A 19,813-nucleotide genomic window follows, 5' to 3' on the forward strand; every position below is an offset into this window, starting at 1 on the left:
TGAATGGACTCCAAAGCTCTGTCAGATAACAGGATCTTGTTCTAAGCTGAATGGAAGTTAAGAACTAGGAAATGGCTTAGCCTTTCAATATTCAGAAAAGAGCCTAGTTTTTCTAAAATACATTTCTGAATTTTAAAAGAAAAGGTCTGCCAGGTCATGCTTGATGGGTCGTTTTAGGGAGCTCCCGCTTAAGGCTGTGTTAAAAAAAAAAAAATTTTAAGCTCCTGAATCACCACAGAAGTGGTTTGTTTCAAAATGCCAGGAAAGGGACACTAACCCAGCGCAGGGAACAGATGGTTTTGCTGCACACCAATCTCGTGTAACTCCTGAGACTCTACTCTTCTCAATTCCCTGGGCCACCCACAAAAGAAAGCAGCACGTCCTGCTGACTATGCCTGCCCAAAATACTACCTACCACCATATTCGACAACCTCAACTCTTACTAGAATGCTTATAAGCCAGGTCTTTAAAAAAATAAATAAATAAAAAATAAAATACTAGACCCTTAAAAATGGAAGGCAGCCCAGTGTGGTACAGAAAATACCTAGGTCAGTTAGCAGCTTTGGCAAATGAGGTGGGACTGTTTGCGCTGCAGTTTCCTCCTCTGTAAAAATGGGAAAAATAAGATCTACTTCCTTAAAACTCTTGTAAGGAGCAAATGAAATTGCACATATAAAGTGCTCATCACAGTGCCTACAAATGACAGCAGCGACACTCCTCCTCAGCTGCGGAGAACACAGACCCAAAGGAGTAGGCTGTGACCAACAAAATCTTGTCACCAAGATGTCAGGAACGGTTGTCTCGGTCTGGGCTGGTATCTGATGCTGCTAGCCTTGGGCCCTCCCTAACCGTTCCTGGGAAGGGGCTCAGCCTTCCAGTGCATTTCAGCTGTGACTCCAGCAGCAGGGATACAGGGCATACACAGGTGCACCTCTTTAATTATGCAGATACCTGCCATTACACTTAGACATCATGTGGTGTGGCTACTGTAGAGGAGTACTTCGTGTTTTTGAGAACTTGTAAAATCCCCTTACCCTGTGCAAATTTTAAAAATACTGGGAAAGTAGCCATGATACACAGAGTATACAGCGGCATTTAAATTGGCAATAGAGTGAAAACAGATGTCTTGAGTATGGAGGAATAACATTATTTTTAGAAGCCTAAACACAACTGGGTGGGTGGGCAAGTTTCAGCATTTTCTGGTCAGGACAATATTAATATCAAGTTTGCAAACCACAAAAAAGCTTCCCACTTTCCCTGAATAAAATGTGGTTTATTAAAAGGTGCGATACAACACACCATCATTTTACCAGTGGTCTATTCCAAGGAGAGTGCTTCAAAGGCTTTAATCCAGTGAATAAAAAGAGGGGAAATGCATATTACATGAAAGAGTTTACACTACTCTGAGATGGCAACAGAGAAAAATCCAAGTTCAGGACACAGAATTCTGATTAAGTCTATTGTAACAACTCCCACCTCTCTGTTGAGAGATGCTTGGGGGCATAGTAGACCCCCAAAAGAGCATGAAAAGAGCATGAGCTTTGGACTAAGACTCTGTTTTGATCGTCTGAGAGTTAAATCAAATCACTGCGGCAAAGTACCTAATAGTAAGCTCACCATTAGCAGTGAGCAGAACAAATGAGACTCTAGATAGCAGGGGAAATATGGCTGCATCTTTGAGGAATGTGCCTCGGGTTTTCCAGGAATTTCTTCTCAACTCAGAGGTACTCTAAACCACGCCCTCCCCCCCCCCCCCCCCGCCCCGTGTGGCAAGAACACCCAAGAGAAATGAAGCTTTGCAGAAAGCTAAGAATTCTTATTTATTCTCCCCAGACTTCATCTCTCACATCTTCATTTCCTCAATAATGGGAGTTGGCTGCACTAAGCTAGGTTTTCTATTTTTTTTCTTATTTGTGATGGGTCAATGTAGACGGGCAAGGTCATCTGCTCATCACAGTCAAATCTAGGAATGGACAGATGACACAAGACAGTACCTGAAACACAGCTGTCAAAGTAGAGCAAGAAAAGAAGCAGCTGTTGTGTACTGGCAACTTCGCCAAGTATATGGGAACTACACAGAGACTCTGCAGGCATGGAGGGGCAACTGGGCAGGGGGCACAAGCACCCACTTGATGCTCGGGGTGTAATTTATCTTTGGCAATGTGCTTCTTAAAATTAAAACCCTTTAAAATACTACCTTTGCCATAAGTAGACTATAACAAGGCCAACTAATCTTACTTTAACTCATGCCCTTTTTTTAAACTAGCAGTCAAGGATGCTGAGTACTCACACAACTGGGGAGAGATGAGATCACCTTGAAAAGTCCATAGGCATGTAACATCACTCCTCTTTCTCCTTCACTTCCTGAGTTTTCCACTTTGAAAATGATAAACAACACACTAACCCCAAAGCTAAACAGACCTCAGTTCAATTCCCATCTCTTAGTCTCAGTTTTCCCTTGTTACAGATAGGGATAATATGTACCTTGTTGTAAGAATTAAATGCAATAATCTCTGTAAGTCATACAACATAGTTCATGGTATACTGCAAGAGCTCAACAGAGGGTACCTGTAATTATTATCTTCTGCTATGAGAGTTTCATGCCAGCCATATGGTCAAGAATCAAGTCCTTGAGTCTCTATTTGTTTGATCCATAGGTCACTGACACAACTCTCCACATGTGTGTTCACCCTGGTCAGACTAAAACACACTCCCAAAACAAAGGTAAAGAACTCTATTCTGATGAGGCACCAGTGATCTCGAGTACAAAAAAGTTGTAGTAAGTGCAGAAGAATTGTAGGTTGATCACAGACTCTATTACTCACTGTGTGATCTGGGGCGAGCTATTTAATGTTGTTGAGTCTCCATTTCCCTAGCTCTGAGTAAGGACATGGCCTACCTTTCAGGTACTGTTCAGAATGCTAAATGGAAAAGTGTATCATAAGATGCTTAACAAAGTATCTAGTACAAGTAAACGGTCTTGTAGGCATGATACATTATTTTTTATTATTACTACTATTAGTGAATATGCCAAAGTATAAAACATCATCCCTTACACTAAGAGATCTAGCCCACAAAAATCTGGAGGAGACTCTTGTGGGCCACCAGTGGGTTTTCCCAAACCACACTTTAAGAACCACTGGGTAGACCACCATGATGTAGAGGTTTTGCATCAAATAGGGTTTTCCCCCATAGCTCTATTTCCCTCACATCTCCTCCTCCACTAACTTTAAAATATTATTTTAGCCTGAGGAAATGGTTACGGTAGGTAGTGTCACATATTATCATGCCACAGAGTACTGAGTTCATACTACTGATTATAACAGTATTCATGAGGATTAAATAATCTGTAATGTCACCAAAATCTTCAACCTGATCAAAGTTCTTCCAGAGTTCCTATTTATTAATATTGACTTTAAACATCATCCTTCTCATAACAAAGGATTTGCTGAAATTAGTCAAGGAAATCTGGAGTTGCTTTGGAAGTTGAAAAAAGAAGCAAAAAGTAATATAGTTTCTAATATGTATGCAAAGCAATAATTAGTACAACTATCTTGGGGTAAGAGACAGCTCCTCTCCCCTAAAACACACACACACCAATTCAAGATTCAAGTTAACCGTGTAGGAACAATTTATTCTAAGTTTTGAACTTCCAGTGGATCAAGTAATTCCTAACCTTTGATTAGTCAGGCAGAAGTTTTAAATTATTTAGCCCTCCGTAAAAGATTGCTTTACAGCTCATTTTAGGAAGTAGATGCTCAAAACAAGGGTTTGTGTTTTAAATATGATGTTCCCGTCACGTTGAGATTTACCATTAACCTAATGATTCCATCAGTTCACATCTGCCTTAAAAGGGAAGGGGGTGGGGGAGAACTCCCAAAAAAGCACATGTTTCTCCACTAATGAATTTTGGCACAATAACTTTTATGTCTATCACCTGGGAGAGAGGATTACTTGACATTTGGGAAACTGAGTATAACTTTATGGGTGATACAGCACTGCCTAGCAAAGGATAAACTTTTCGCCAAGGAGGAAATAGTGAAGTAACCAAGACCTGCCAAGAACACATGTGAAAGAGTTAATGAGAAATGCCTGTGCCTGTCTTTCCTGGTTCAAGGAAAAGGGCTAAATAATAAAACTGAACTAATTAGAACACATGAATAATATCAAACATCTCCAATGTTTCTCATCAAGTTTACAGAGTTTTACTGGTCTGGTGAAGTTACACTCAAATCCAAAATGGTCCAGGAGCATAATTTGCTGTATAAAACCCACTTAACTATTGCTCAGATTCATAGTTGAGTCATTTTTATGAAAAAAATTATGGGAAATTTACAGAGGAAACTGAGCCTTGTGCCTTCTCTAATTCTCTAGAGATGGCTCAAAAATGTAAAACTGCTAACCTGAAAAACTGTGCCTGGGATTTTAGAAAATTTATCAAATTAGAATAAAAAGCTGACTTTGGACTCAGGTTTTAATTAACTGGCAACTTTGCAGAAGCATTTCAGGTTTTAGAAAAGCCAGGTCAGTTTTTACAAACAGGCATTATCTACCCTGAAGTATGGCTGCAGGTTATACTGACTGTTGACATATTTGCTTCAAGAGTTCAACTTAAAAAAAAAATTACTAGCTCTATGTTTTTAGATCAACAAAACGCTCTAAGGCAACATAAAAAGTTGAGAACAAGACACAAAGAGCCCATAAAACAGATAAACCATAAAGTTACCTCTATGTCCTGGATAATCTTTGGGTATAATGACCTATAAAATGAATTGGGAGGGCCATCTGTAGGTCTGTTCTTAAACAGGTACTGATCCCTGGCAAATGGAAACAAACAGATGTTATAATCTTGCACATAAAAAGGTGAATTTTATTTAAACGTGGTGCTGACAAAGATAGTGTACCCTTCGAGTGTTTTGATTTTAACAGTTCAAAAATAGGATTTCTGACCATTACATTTACATATTAGACACAAATGTACTTTAACTTCCAGCTCTCTAACACAATCCTGGCCTTTTATTTTCTAAATACCCAACGCATATTAATCCAGCCTTTCATTCTATAATTTAATAAAAAACGCTAATGCAGCTTTGTGAAAAACCTTACTTGGGACACATCAAACTTCTTCCCATAAGGAAAATAACAGCCCTATCCCTCACTCACACCATAGCCTGTACAAGCTGTAACTCTCTTTCTGTGCTAAGTGGGCCAGGTTATGGACACGTATAAAGGTATAAAACTGTATGTAAGTCAATGGGTCGGCTGAAAATTCCTGCCCACCTTGCCTCCCATATCTTCAGTCAGAGCAATGACAAAAAACAAAATGTTATTGACTTTCTCATATTTTCCTTTTTCTTATCTATCTTTTGGTAATAGTATCATCACCTAAGAAAAATGTGAAAGGAAAACGAAAACATAAACTCATATATTTGAAAAGCCAAATCACTCATTCAAACTATAGAATACTTCCTAACAGTTAATACTTGTAAAGGAAATATGCATTGCAGAAGGAATTACTCTAACAGCTTTAACTCCCCCTCCCCCACGTGCCACTTGTGACCACTCCTCTTGCCCACTTTAAAATAGGCCAACACATTTGGCAAGTCAAACTGCTTGTTTGAATAACCAAACTGACCCTATGTCCAAGAAACTTTTTTCAGGGGAACAAGCAACCCAGGAACTTACCACCCTCTTCTTTCTGAAAGTCCCTTCCACAGAGGGTCAGTGCGCACCATCCTTTCAATCAGCTTCTTCCAAAGCATTCCTTCCGAGATCACTCGCTGCCATTCTTTACATACCAGCTCTGCTGCACACAGAGACCTGGCATCCAGGTAAGAAAGAATGTTTTCTGCTATGTGATCTAAGCCTTGCTCTACAAAATAGAAAAGGCAATGAAGGAATGGGAAGGGAGATGGAAATGTACCAGTCACCATTTCTGTAAAGGTAAGAGGAATAACGAAATCCTGAACCAGGTAACATACCTGACTAATATCAAAAGTTCAGATATACAAGTGCATGAGTACATAAACACATACACTTCTTTTTGGTTCTGAGTTTTTAAGATAAAATAATTGATGGCAGGGTGCCTGGCTGGTTCAATCAGTAGAGCATGCAACTCTTGATCTGGGGGTTGTGAGGTCAAGCTCCAGGATGGGCACAGAGCTTACTTTAAAAAAATACATTTGTTTTTTTAATGGTTATTTATTTTTGAGAGAGAGAGAGAGAGACAGAGAGAGAGAGAGAGAGAGAGAGACCGGGGAAGGGGCAGACAGAGAGGGAGACACAGAATCCAAAGCAGGCTCCAGGCTCTGAGCTGTCAGCACAGTCGGATCCCCAACTGACTGAGCCACCCAGGCACCCTAAAAATAAAAAAAAAAAAAAAAAATGTTTTGATGGCAACAGATTCTATGTATAAAAGTGGATCCTGGACAGGTCTCTATTTGTCAGATGTTATGAAAAAAGACTTATTTGTATTCTTTTACATAACTCTTAGAAAACTACTACAGGGAAATGATTCCTCAAATTTTAAGGATGAGGCACAGAGAGGTTATTAAGTCCTCAAGGTTTCACAACTATTGAATACTAAAACTAAGATTGCAACTCCGATCTCTTGCTCCTAAGTTTGTGTTCTTTCCCCTCTGACTTACCGTCTCTCATAACAAATCATCCATTTAATATATGACCTATGTGAATCTCTTGGAGCCAAGGAGACAAAGAAGGAGAAACACTCACACATCTTAAAAAGCTTATGAAAAGTCAAGTGACAATCCAAGAGTTAAAGTCAGGTCTCCTTAAATGTATCTTTGCCAATCATTTCTTCATCTCCTTCTTATGGAGGTAGAACCCTCAAAAGCAAGAACCACATGTCTGTAAATTCTTGAACCTTATGAGATTTATCCCACACAATGCAAGGGTCGTCCCAAAGACAACCAAGATTCAGAGTCTAACTGACACTGCCATCTAGTAAGGAAATCACCATTTTCATCAACGTTGCCACCTGTGAACTCCCATCCTATGGCTCTAGGCAAGTCTTCTGTAGCTACAAAAAATAAAGCTCACCTCCCAGACCTATTATAGTGGTGGGAACACTAGACGTATAGGCAGAAAATTTCAATTTCAAGTCAAGGCTCACCATGTAGCAGTTCTCTGACATGAAACAAATATTTAAACATAATCCTGAAACATCACTGCCCTTTGGTCTTTTACCATTAAACAATGGTAATTACCAGTAACCACTGTCCTTTCGCATACTACCAGTAAGAATCAGATGGAAGAACTTTATAAAAAGATTTTAAAGGAAACAAAACACCATATAAGGTTAATACTTGTTCTCTTTTTTAAGATAAATAGAAGCCATATAGTAGCATTAACTTTGCAGGATGTAAGTAATTCTTTTAAACTTTCAGAGCTCAGTTTTCCTCATCTGTATAGGATGGGGATAATAATCTCTATTTTGAAAATATCAAAATGAGATGGTGCGTTAAAATGCTTTACAGACTAATGGTTTCTTCAACTCTGAGAATGACACTTTATACTCTTTCTTGATTGTGGTTTACAGGCTTTTCACATACTAATTCTCCTACTCTGGACTAGATCTAATATCCAAGCTCTGATCTGATCATAAAGACTACATACACTGAGACCACTATTTTTTCTGGTGACTGTCATTATATCACAGTTAATGCAGTCAAAGATTATACTGCCTTTATCTAGTAGTCCTATCACAGTAGATTCCTAAGATGAGTAAGATAAATAAATTCCTAGGCCTGTTTTCCAAAAAGATTTATTAAAGCAATTCCCCCATGGTGCCCAGGTGGCTCGGTCAGTTATGTGTCTGGCACCCTTGATTTTGGCTCAGGTCACGATCTCTCGGTTCGTGGGATCAAGCCCCACATTGGGCTTGGTGCTGACAGTGTGGAGCTTGCTTGGTATTCTCCCTCATCTTCCCTTTGCCCCTCCCCTGCTCACAGGCATGCTCTCTCTCTCTCAAAATAAATAAATAAACTTAAAAAATAAAATTCCCCCGAATTCTACATTTGTATGGCTAATGGAGAGGTGAAGGGCAGCTTCATGCAAAAGTTTATAGTTATCCTTACTGTAATTCACCTTTGAAGCTTAATCTGACCCTTGCATGTCAACCTCTAGAATTCTGATTCTGTCATCCAGAAGAGTGGATATTCCACACCAAATCTGCATGATGGGCAAATGTAGTAAGTCTTTATCCCAAGTTCTTGGCAAACATGTTAAATGGGTCAGAACCAAGGACAGCACCCACGATTCTAGATCTGTATTTCCATCGAGGCTACTGTGGATCCATTCATTAAATACTCACAGTACCAATACAGAGCCACTGGTTCTGTGGCCACCCGGATGTACTACTGTCCAGCCCACATCTCTCTATTCAGTGTTCGGATATTTGGAGAAACTCTGCCCCCCATAAAGACCCTATCACCTTTACCTTTGCACCATTCTTCTGACCTACTAATCTGATAGCCTTATCCCAATCTCCCACCCCACAATCAAGTGAATTTGGTATGGTTACTCTTTGTAGTCCCTTGCTGGTGCTTCCTACATGAAGTTGGTATTGTATTTTTTGTTTACAAGTTGGCAAGGAGCTGCTTTGTAACCCTTTTTTAACATATATAACCCAAGTTCATGACACAAAAATTATAAAAGGCATATAAGCAAAAATTTTTAATCCCTAAATCCTCTCAGAGATAAAGGTTCCTAGCATTCTGTATACATCCTTATAGGTTTACACAACCCTACACGGTCTCTTCAGCTGCAAATTAATTAACTTTGACAATCCATTTTAAAAGTCTGTCACAGTATAACATTAAATTTACTAGCCAATATCCCCCAAATACACCCAACCTCAGGTCTCCAGCTCTTAACACCAGGAAGTCTGCTCATCAATCATCTCAGAGTACTATCCACGCAGGGCTACCAAACGCAGTTGTACAAGCTGTAAAGGGTACAACTGTACCTAGTAGCTCTGCCTACGGTTTTCTAATGTTTGTTTATTTTGAGCTGCAGAGAGAGATGGAGAGACGGAGAGATGGAGGGATGGAGGGAGAGAGAAGGAGTGAATCCTAAGCAGGCTCCATACTGTCAGAACAGAGCCCAATGTGGGGCTGGAACCCACGAACTCCGAGATCATGACCTGAGCCAAAATCAAGTCAGACACTTAACCGACTGAGCCACCCAGGAGCCCCTCTGCCTATGGTTTTCAATTACTCCTCAACGTTCCACAATTCTGAAAATCACAACTAAGTGTTCAATCACTACCCTGGCACACAATGTCTTTAGGTCTACTTGTCTATAGAAGCTGTGTGTTTCCTTTTTGTGTATCTCAATGATCATGTGCTCCTTTCTTCCATTTGCATTTAAAATCAGGGAGATCCATGGATAATCATAGGGTACTTGTACCTCTCCACTGCTAGGGCTGACAAATTTACTGACAAGAATTTCAAATTTCAGAATGTCTCTGCCCTCTACAATCACATTTTCTTTTAGCACCTCTAATCATGGGCTAATAGATTTAGCTCTTCTCTGAATTTTTCTAATTCTGGGTTCTTATCTCATCTAGTTTCTCACGTCCTATGAGTACAGTCACCTTTCAAGGTCCACATTACTTCCATATCGTCAACTAAATCCTCCTAATTGGTTATAAACACACCCCTAACCAATTCCCCTCATGAGTCCCTCGCTCTGAGTGATGAAATGCATAGTGAGATAAGAATGCATCGGATAGGGGCGCCTGGGTGGCGCAGTCGGTTAAGCGTCCGACTTCAGCCAGGTCACGATCTCGCGGTCCGTGAGTTCGAGCCCCGCGTCAGGCTCTGGGCTGATGGCTCGGAGCCTGGAGCCTGTTTCCGATTCTGTGTCTCCCTCTCTCTCTGCCCCTCCCCCGTTCATGCTCTGTCTCTCTCTGTCCCAAAAATAAATAAAAAATTAAAAAAAAAAATTAAAAAAAAAAGAATGCATCGGATAGCTGCTTTCTCACTGCAACTCAGTGCAACTTCCTCAATGACTGCAACACCTCCATCGTCTGTATCTGAGCTGGGAAAGTGGCATCCATCCAAGTCTTCCACCTGGCTGGGTGGTCCAGGAGCTGGCTCTCAGAAGCCTGTGTAGTTGTAGTTGAATCACTTAGGGCAAGTGATTTTTAAAAATAAACAGGGGCACCTGGGTGGATCAGTCAATAGGGTATCCGACTCTTGGTTTCAGCTCAGGTCCTCAAGTCATGACCTCATGGTTCGTGGGATTGAGCCCCGAGTGGGAATCTGTGCTGACAGCGTGGAGCCTACTTAGGATTCTCTCTCCACCCCCCTCACTGTCCCTCCCCCATTCATGTGTGTGCCTGTGGGCTCGCTCGTTCTCTCTCTCTCAAAAAAAACAAAAAACAAAAAACAAAAAACAAAACAAAACAAAAAAAAAACCAACTTAAAATAAAACAAACAAAAACACCACCACCAAAAACAGATTCCCTGGACATTTTTTTGGTCTACTGAATCAGCATGTTTACATGGTGAAGACCAGGAATCTGTCTTTTTAGAAGTGCCACCAGATAATTCTGATACTGGGAACTACTGCCTTATAGCAATTGATATCCTTTTTAGTCTAGCTCACCATTAGACTATCACTGAGTTTCTACATAAGGAAATCTCAAACACATCTTTCCTCCTCTTTCAAATGCCATCACTCCAATCCAGCCACAACTCCATCATATCTAGAAGACTGACTTCCCTTGCATAATGCTTTAAGTTCACGCCATCAATTCCAGGAGGCAGGGCATTTCAGTCTCTTGGAAAATGCACTGGCTGTAGAGTCAAATAACCTGGGTTGAAGCAAATCAGTTTTCCTTTTTGGATCTCAGTCTCCCATAAAATAGGAATAATATTAGACACCTGTCATGAATGATCTGATATAATGTGCACAGTAACACTCTGACAACAGTTATTCTCAATATCCTCATTTTACAGAGAAGGAACTTCTTAGCCTTGTTGGGAAGGTTAACAGGAGAAGGCTACGAAGGAGCCAGATACAGAGCAGGCTCTTGCTAGTGTCAGTCTCTGCTCTCCTTCCCTCATCTCCAAATCCCCTTAACTGCTACCATTGGTCAAAGAAACTAAGCAATGTTGCTCTTGTTATTTTCCACAAAGAAAAACGCTGAACAGCTCCTCTAGCAAAGCACTAAAGCCCATTCTAACATCTTGGTGCTAAGTCGCATATCCCCTTAAATGTCAGCATAACAGGAATCCCACAACCTCTACGAGAACACCTTAGAACAGTATCCCCAGGAGCCAAGCAGACCATGTAACTTTCTCGTTTCAAGCCTATTCAGGACAAAGAAGTTACTGAAGAAGGTGGGCCATCTGCTCAGGCCAGAAGGTGCTTTGAAGTGTTAAAACTAAGCATTTTCTTAAGTACCAATATCTGGCTCTCATTTCTCTATCTTGCTGAGACCCCCTCCCCTCCCCACCCCCCCCCCCTGGTCTCCCACTACCACCTCCCTTCCCAAGGCAACAAGAGGACACATTATGGTTTCAGAAAATGAGGCCAGAATACGGCACACACAATGCTGAAGAAGTGCTTCTGTTGCTAATTATAGGCACCAGACGAAGGTCTGGAAAAATTTCAACAATAAATTAAAACAATTAAGAGGCACAAATTTCAAAGCTCAGTATGTAAACAACACTATATCAAAATGAAACTCAAATGTATAATGTCACTTCAATGCCCTTGACTACAGCCAGTTTTAACACAGCTGCTTAGATCATACAATTACAGAAACTTTTATTATTTTAGAAACACATTTCAAAGGGCAGCTGCAAAGAAACTTCCTTCCCCACCCACTCCTGCTGTCCCTTCCTAGTCACAGATCTAGTGGTAAAATCTGAACTTAGCAACCTTTTGAAAGAAAAAACAATGCAACTGCTGACAGCAATAGGATGTCAATGGATGCCTTTAACTTGGCATATACAGACCTAAGGATTCAGACAGAAATGAAGTGAAATGACCCTCAAGTCACAAAGTTCAACATTTTGTTGTCCCAACAAAATGGCGCAAGCATCTACCTCTATGATGTCAGGATGAATCAATTCAGAAATTAGCAGGTGAATAATTAAAACTTCCTGGCAACAAATCTTACTACTTCTGGAGAAGCAGTGTTTCCTGTCTCTCCAGGTTTTTTTTTTTTTCTTTTTCTTTTTAAAGCTACCATCCTCACAATACCCACCAGATGTCAGGCATATTACATACATTGTCTTTAATCTTTACAATATCCCATGAAGTATTATTATTATTATTCCCATACAGATAAAGACACTGAGGCTCCAAAAAGTGGGCTCATGTAAGTATCAAGTGCAGGGGTTGGGATTCAAATCTAGGGACTGTCTAAATCCAACACCCATACTCTTTCCACTCTGTCATGCTGGTCCTTGGCCCTACATCCAGCCTAAAGCCTCAGCTATGCTCTCTCAAGACCTTTGATTTAGTCTGTCACATTTACAGTCCATAATGGTTTATCGCCCTTACTTGGGGAGAAGACAAATGAATAAACCATGGCCAGGAAGCTAAGTGTTTCAAAATTCTTAATTGCTCAGATACCTCACCAAAAACATCGCCAATGCTTATCATCCTCTTTGAAGTACAATCTGCCTCTACTTCAAATGATGTAAATTTTCCCTTTAACAACAGTTCTTACAAACCACAAACTTAGCCTGCAGAAATTGACATTGCAGACTAAACATTTACCATGATTTTTAGAAAAGCATATCATAATTATCACTTTTTCCACTGAACCAAAAGGAGCCAGAGACCACAAACATTTTCCATTTTCCCTATACTGACAGGTATGATATTCACAGTAAGCATTAAAAAGCGAGAACTACAGACAATTTTTATAGAATTAATGGTTTTCCCAATCAAAAGAAGTCTTAAGTTGACAACTGAAACAGAGTAAAACTTCAAACTCAAGATCATCTATGGTAAAAGTTCAACACCAAACTAGAATAGTGATTACTAAGTTGCTCCATACATTATTAAATTTAAGTATGCACGTACACATGGACCAGTTTCTCCCCTAATACTCTTAAGGCAGGGTCTGTGTTAAGGAACTAATGCCAGGTTTAATCCAAGTCTACTAGACACGAACACAATCAACTTGGCCAGCTTGTCCCCAGCTATTAGATTCGTATGTATGATATATACTGACATATGTATATATGTTCAGATCAAATCCTGTTAAAACAAATAGCATTTTAACAAAAATATTTCCATGTCCCAGCCAATGGTCCATTCATTTCATGTAATATTCAATACCACAAAATTCCACTTTAACAGAGATATGGACAATGCCTTAAAATTCGCTGTAATGAAAACTGAATCGTATGCAATTATACTAACCATATTTATATACATAACACATGTTCATCTGTTCTGTCTCTTCTCCAAGACTGTACACTCCCCAAGAGAAGGGGTTGCCTCTGGACTGCACTCTGCAAATCAAGAGAACTTCAACAGTGCCACCTTGTGGATATTCTGTAAATACAAGGTGAGTTTCCTGGCACTCTAAAATGTTTGAGAAGCAAATTACAGGCAAAAATAAAATAAAACCAAAGCAGCACAAAGCAAGCACACCAAAAAACAACAGGTTTCCTTGAGCAAAATGGAGGCATAGTTTCAAAGCACTTATGAGGAACAAGTACTATCATCGAATATTTAACTGCCTGATCTTTTCTAGATATGAGATGGAACCTGAGTCCACAGAAACGCTTGGCTGCTGGAGGTTCTGAGTTCTGGCACTGCTCATACCAGAGAGACGGCACCACATGGTCAATCACCTTACTTAAACTCACTTATAATTCTCTCCCCCTGAACCCCTCACCCTCCTTCCCTCTCATACAATTAAAACCATATCTGTTTCCTCCTTTCTCCCTATCATAAATAACTGGGCTGTAAATTGGGTTGTAAACATGTATTCTATACTATGGCCAATAAGAATTTTCCAGAGTAATCCTAGCAATTTCAGCCTTTGCACTAACTTTTGAACCAGCCCCCACCATCACCCACAATTCAATCACCACAATAACCAAGATGTATGATCTTTGTCATTTCATGAAATTTCTCTGATCCTTGGCTTCCTGGTCTATAGAATGAGAAAGAGGATTAAGTGATGGCTAAGATCCTTCGTAGCAATTAAATACTACACAATTCTAGAAAGAGAGGGTTCTTATTTTCTTTTCTAGAAATACTAATGAATGAAATGGAGCAAACAGTGCTATATTTCAGCATAAAATAAACCAGAAGAGTCAAAATTTCCTAAGCTAACTCTCAAATATCCTTACACTCCCACTGTAGAAAGTAAATTTACACATTTTGGAAGAAAGATTCGAAATTCAAAACTGGCCTTTCAATTTGCATGAGACCTGAGAACAGCTCCTATTTGCCATGAAAATACTTAGATCATGGAGTCCTGATGCACTGTAAATCACAGACAAGCTAAGGAAGGAGCTACTCTTTGAAGAGAAGAGCTCTTCTTTGAAGAGAAGCTCTGACGGGACAGGGCTGGTGGCAATGGCACTTTTATCCCTGGCTATTTCTAGGTCTACCCTGGCATGGCAGTTATAACCTCTAGACCACAATGACCATTATTAGAAGAAGCATTCTGGCCAGCATTCTCTTCAGAAATCTATCTTACCTAGCCAAATTTAAAATTAAAGTTAAAATCAAAATTAAAGTAAGAAGGAGAAGAAGGAGGAGGAGGAGGAGGAGGAGGAGGAGGAGGAGGAGGAGGAGGAAAAATAAAGAGAGAAAAGACAGAATTAATGAGTGATCAAAAATCAAAGTGGGCATAAAACAGGCAGAGCACAGAGGCTTTTTAGAGCAGTGAACCTATTCAATATGATACAATAATGGCAGATACATGTCATTACACATTTGTGCAAACCCAAAGAATGCACACCAAGAGTGACCCCTAATGAGTATGGACTGTGGGTGATAATAATGTGTCAATGTAGGCCCATGTGTCCCAGAACAAATGAGCCACCTGGATGGGATGTTAACGGGGGAGGCTGGATGGGATGGTGATAGTGAGGTAGGATGGGGATATGGAGACTATATGAATTCTCTGTATTTTCCATTCAATTTTGCTCTGAACCTAAAACTACTCTAAAAAAATAGTTTCTCTCTCTTTTTTTTTTTTTTTAAATCAAAGTAAACTTAACCAGAGGAGTATGGGGATGGAAGGAAGAGGGAGAGAGAGAAACAGAGAGGGAGGGAGAGAGAAAAAGAGAAGTGGTGAGGGAGAAGATCCAGAAATAAGTTTTTCAAAAAACGTAATAAAGACATGCCATCAGTTTTTCCAAGACATTTGTACCATTCCCTACCCTAAGTGTCATTTTAAGTACAAATGAACATCCTAAACTTTGGGACACTGCTTAAACATAAATGCTGTAGGAAAAATTATCTCATATATTTTTTAAATTACTTATAAAAGCAAAATCCAGATTATATATAGGCTACATCAAAACTAACAGCATAGGGATGCCTGGGTGGCACAGTCAGCTAAGCATCCAACTCTTGATTTCAGCTGAGGTCTTGATCTCACAGTTCATGGGATCAAGCTCTGCATTGGGCTCTGTGCTGACAGTACACAGCCTGCTTGGGTTTCTCTTTCCCTCTCTCTTTGCCTCTCCCCCACCTCAAAATAAATAAACACTTTAAAAAACAGGATAGCATTAGCTCATTAAACTAAATTAAACAATGGTATGACCAATGATCAACACCACTAATCGTGGCAACTGCCTACATTTCCTATACAGATCCTAAATTATAACTCCTTTTCCAATGCCATAATAAAATATAGTATGGGTACCAAAGAAACTCACACTGTAGTCACACTGTACTCATTCATTCATTTCACAAATATCTACTGACTTCTGCGTAGGCCCTTGGACTAGACATTCTTCTACGGCTCAGCCTTTTAAAAGACAAGTACAGTTACCTGGTAAAGCAGTAATAAAGTCCCGCTGCAACATGGGCTTCAGGTAAGAGTTAATATGTCCATGCTGATAATGACACATTCGTGAAATAAGGTGTTCCACAAATTCCACTTGATCTGATTCAGACCACTGGTCAAAATATTTAATACACAAGTCTTTTTCTTTTTGATAGTTTCCTTCTGATGGCCTCTTTCTGGAGACGATCACAGATGATGTTCCATTACTTATCTATTTTAGAAAAATAAAAAAAAAATAATTAGTTTGACAAGGAAAAAAACTCTAATTAGTATTTTATTGGAAACATTTTTCACCCTGTGTATTTAATCTTAAAATACCAGCTATACCCTGAAGCCAAACTCATTCCTTTATTAATTCATTCATGAAGTAATTTAAAATGTATTTAGGGCCTCAAATTAAGTCTCTAAAGTAAATGTCAAATTTACAGCTATTTATAAAGCTATCTGGTGTCCCAAGTCATCATTCTCCAATGCTTATGCCAAAACCATGTGGTTATTAGATAACCAATGTCAGAGATATCTTAGAGAACGTGCTCAACTTGGCAAAGTAGCAACTGATTGACTATTAGTAGTTTGCTTTACTTCTTCAAAGATCAAAGTCAATGCTATACTCATCTAGCCAATGGTTCTCACACCTGTGTGTGCATCAGAGTAACAAGAGGGCTTCTTAACAGACAGACTGCCAGGCTCCACCACAGACGTCCTCATTCTATAGGTCTGGAGTAGAGCCTGAGAAGTTGCAAGTTCCCAGGTGGTACTGGTGCTGATGGTCCAGAGAATGCACTTTAGAGACCACACTTTGAAAACCACTGGTCCATTTAATGAAGAAATCTGAAAGCAATTCAATCTAAAAATTGAACCCATCTCCAAGCTGTTACCAGAGCTACTAGACTGCTAGCAAATAACAGTTTAGACTTTCACTCCTTTTTTTTCTTCACCTACTCTGAAAGCAACCCAAGGTAAACCACATACACCTCAAAAGATTCTCATCCTATAGAGTTGGTCGATGATATCCCACAGACTCCTATACTACCTATGCATCATTTCTCCTCAAAGCTACATGGATGATGGTTCTTGCATAAAACCAGTATATTTCTTAAAAAATAAAAACTACATATACTTTATCTGACAACAGCATCAAAAAAAAAAAAAAAAATTGGAATCCCCAGAATGAAGCCACAACTGCCACTGGTGCTATGAGGCTCAGTAACATCCCTATTTAAAACCAAAATTACTTCAATGTTTTTGTCAAACATTTGCCAAGCTATCTACCAGTCACTCCTTTGAGAGCCCCTTCATGTATAACACCAGAAATAGCCTAGAAGAGAATTTTGAAAACTGAAGAGTTATATTACAGACATGCATTAACTCCATGCATGAGCTTATCTCAGAAGTTTTACACAGAAAAAACCAAGAGCTTTGTTATCACTATGTCCCCTAATTTAACTGAATCTATCCCAGAAAGAAGACATCCTTCATAAATAACCAAAGGAGTCTGACTTTCCTTATTAAAATCTTATATATCATACCTCTCTGCAGCAAAGTTTTTATGTCCACATTTAAAGGTACATAGTGAGAAGGCATTCACCTCCCATCCCATTTATCTGACTACCTCCTTCTCTAGGAATGTTTTTCCCCCCCCTGGAAATTGGATGGAGAGCTCACTGACACTGGGTACCACCAGAGGGCAGCATTGAACAGAAATTTATGATGCTGCTTGTAGTTAAGACCTCTATCTGACAGAGCCCAAAAATCAACGTTCAAAACAGTCAGAAGTGAAAATTCTTCATGGTGGTGAGTATCAGCTAGTATAAGGGACATCTCTGCTACTTTTAAGTATAAGGATGTTGAGTATAATGTTATAGTAACTGCCCGACTATAGGCAACTTGGTTAAAGCAAATAATAATACATCTACATAAGGTACTATAATGAAGCCATTAAAATTAGGTTTATATAGTAACATCTTAATAACAAGAGAACATGTTTATGAAACAATATTAAGGAACAAAAGACAAGATGCAGAATTTTATACAGCATTACAATCACGGTTAGTTTGTGCAACGGGGAACACACAAGACAGAATAAAGGATATATTAAAAAAAACAGCCATATTTCCTTCCTCCTTCTTTTCTACATTTTACTCATTGTAACTTGTCAAAACTTGCTTTCCTGACAGGTTAAATATATGGTAACAACTTGCATTTGTGTACTGCTTTATAATTTCCAAAATACTTTCACATCCGTTATCATTTGATAAGCAAAGGGATTATTATTTCATTTACAGAAGGGTTCTTAAACATCTAACTTCCCTACAGCACTGGTATACCATTAACTAGTTAACTAAAAGAACTTACGAAAGAAAAACTGAAAGCCAAAATGTTAAGAACCACTGTGAACTGAAAAATCAATAGTCAATGAAGAGAACCCTATCGGAAAATACGGAGCACGAAGGAGGAACAGACATCAAGCTGCACACAGTTCCCCCGACGCAGTGGCAAGTGCACAGTTCTACAGCACATTTCCCATTTCTACTTCTAGCCACCTGCTGAGCCCAGATTTTCCTGACATTGTTTTGCTTTGCTTATTTCATCGTAAATTTGTTGGGCATACTTTATTCTTGCTAACTCATCTACTCCTCTCATTTCAAATCAAATGAACGCAGAGAATATTTTTAACATTATTCTCTTCATCTTTAGGTTTATTTGCCTCTTACTGTGTCTTTCTGAGGGGCAAAGTTATTTGCACCATAATGGTTGATGGAAAGATCCAATCATGAAACTTTACATAGCATCCCTCCCCATAGCTAGCGCAAAAAAAACCCTGGGGAATTGGGAGGAAAACTGGCAGGACTAAAAAGAACCAAGAAAGAAGAAAGGAAAGGGCAAACTAACAAGAAATGGGGGAGAAGGGTGAGGGTAGGGAGACAAAATCACCAATGCACACACACTGGTATGGCACGGTGCTATTCTGGTGACCAAGGATGCCACCACTGACCATCTTTGGCTTGGACTGTGGCGACAAACTGAGTATTTTTGGCTACAGACACTTCAGAATCTTTGTAGCATCTCCAAAATTTTTTACTATTAGTAATGACACTTCCCTGAGGAACAGAAGATAAATTAGAGTGAATTCCGAAACTAGCAAAATTGCACAAAAGAAAACAAAAACGCTTGCTTGGCTCTAGTTTTCATTGAGGACATGAGCTGAGGGAGCATCTTATCTATAGTAAGTCAACTGCTCTTATCTGTGCGTCGTCATTCCTACCTGCCAAAGAGTATTTTTCTTTGGGGACTCATCTTCATTTTGATCCTCCATAACTGAAGTGTTCTAAGGGGGGAAAAACAGGTTATTTGAATTATGCCGAGTTTTGCAAATCCTACACCAAAATATAATTTTGAAAACCCAAAGTAGAATGTACCAACACCAACCCAAGAACTATTTGGCGTGTGACTAACAGATGCCATTTTGGGGTCAAAAGGGTTGTGCTCATCTTCATACGTTAGTCGAAGTTACAGTTAGTTGCTGGACAAAACTAAGCATAAAGTCTTTATATATGAAGGCTGGGCATACTTAGAAAACAAGCTAAATTATGGGACTGGGGCTGAGGCTCTACCTCAACATCACTGTTATTCTTTTAACTTGTGGCAAGAAGCCACAGAGACCCACTTAGTTCTTTGATTGCACAAACATTTACTAGAATGTCTGCTATTCAGTAATCCATCCCAACCATCACCTGCATTTAGTACTGCCAAGCTCTGGAAGTCCCCCCTTGCTTTTCTCTTTCCTTC

General features: G+C 39.5%; 1 protein-coding gene across 10 annotated transcripts in view; it reads right to left on the minus strand.

Annotated features, from left to right (window-relative positions):
- The window catches only part of FBXW11 (F-box and WD repeat domain containing 11), a 119,525-nt gene that overhangs the window by 25,296 nt on the left and 74,416 nt on the right, over positions 1 to 19,813 (minus strand). For 7 of the 10 annotated variants that reach the window (XM_060635028.3, XM_060635026.3, XM_078446825.2 and 4 more), the window contains 4 exons: positions 19,290 to 19,352; positions 16,010 to 16,235; positions 5,686 to 5,872; positions 4,727 to 4,817 (listed from right to left, as the gene is read on the minus strand). In XM_060635028.3, coding sequence (XP_060491011.1) covers positions 4,727 to 4,817; positions 5,686 to 5,872; positions 16,010 to 16,235; positions 19,290 to 19,352 — 567 coding nt within the window. The remainder of the gene's footprint in view (positions 1 to 4,726; positions 4,818 to 5,685; positions 5,873 to 16,009; positions 16,236 to 19,289; positions 19,353 to 19,813) is intronic. The other 3 variants (XM_060635030.3, XM_060635027.3, XM_078446837.2) reach the window with 1 other exon arrangement.

The sequence above is a fragment of the Panthera onca genome, chromosome A1 (genome assembly GCF_046562875.1).
Source record: "Panthera onca isolate mPanOnc1 chromosome A1, mPanOnc1 haplotype 2, whole genome shotgun sequence".
Classification (NCBI taxonomy): Eukaryota; Metazoa; Chordata; class Mammalia; order Carnivora; family Felidae; genus Panthera; species Panthera onca.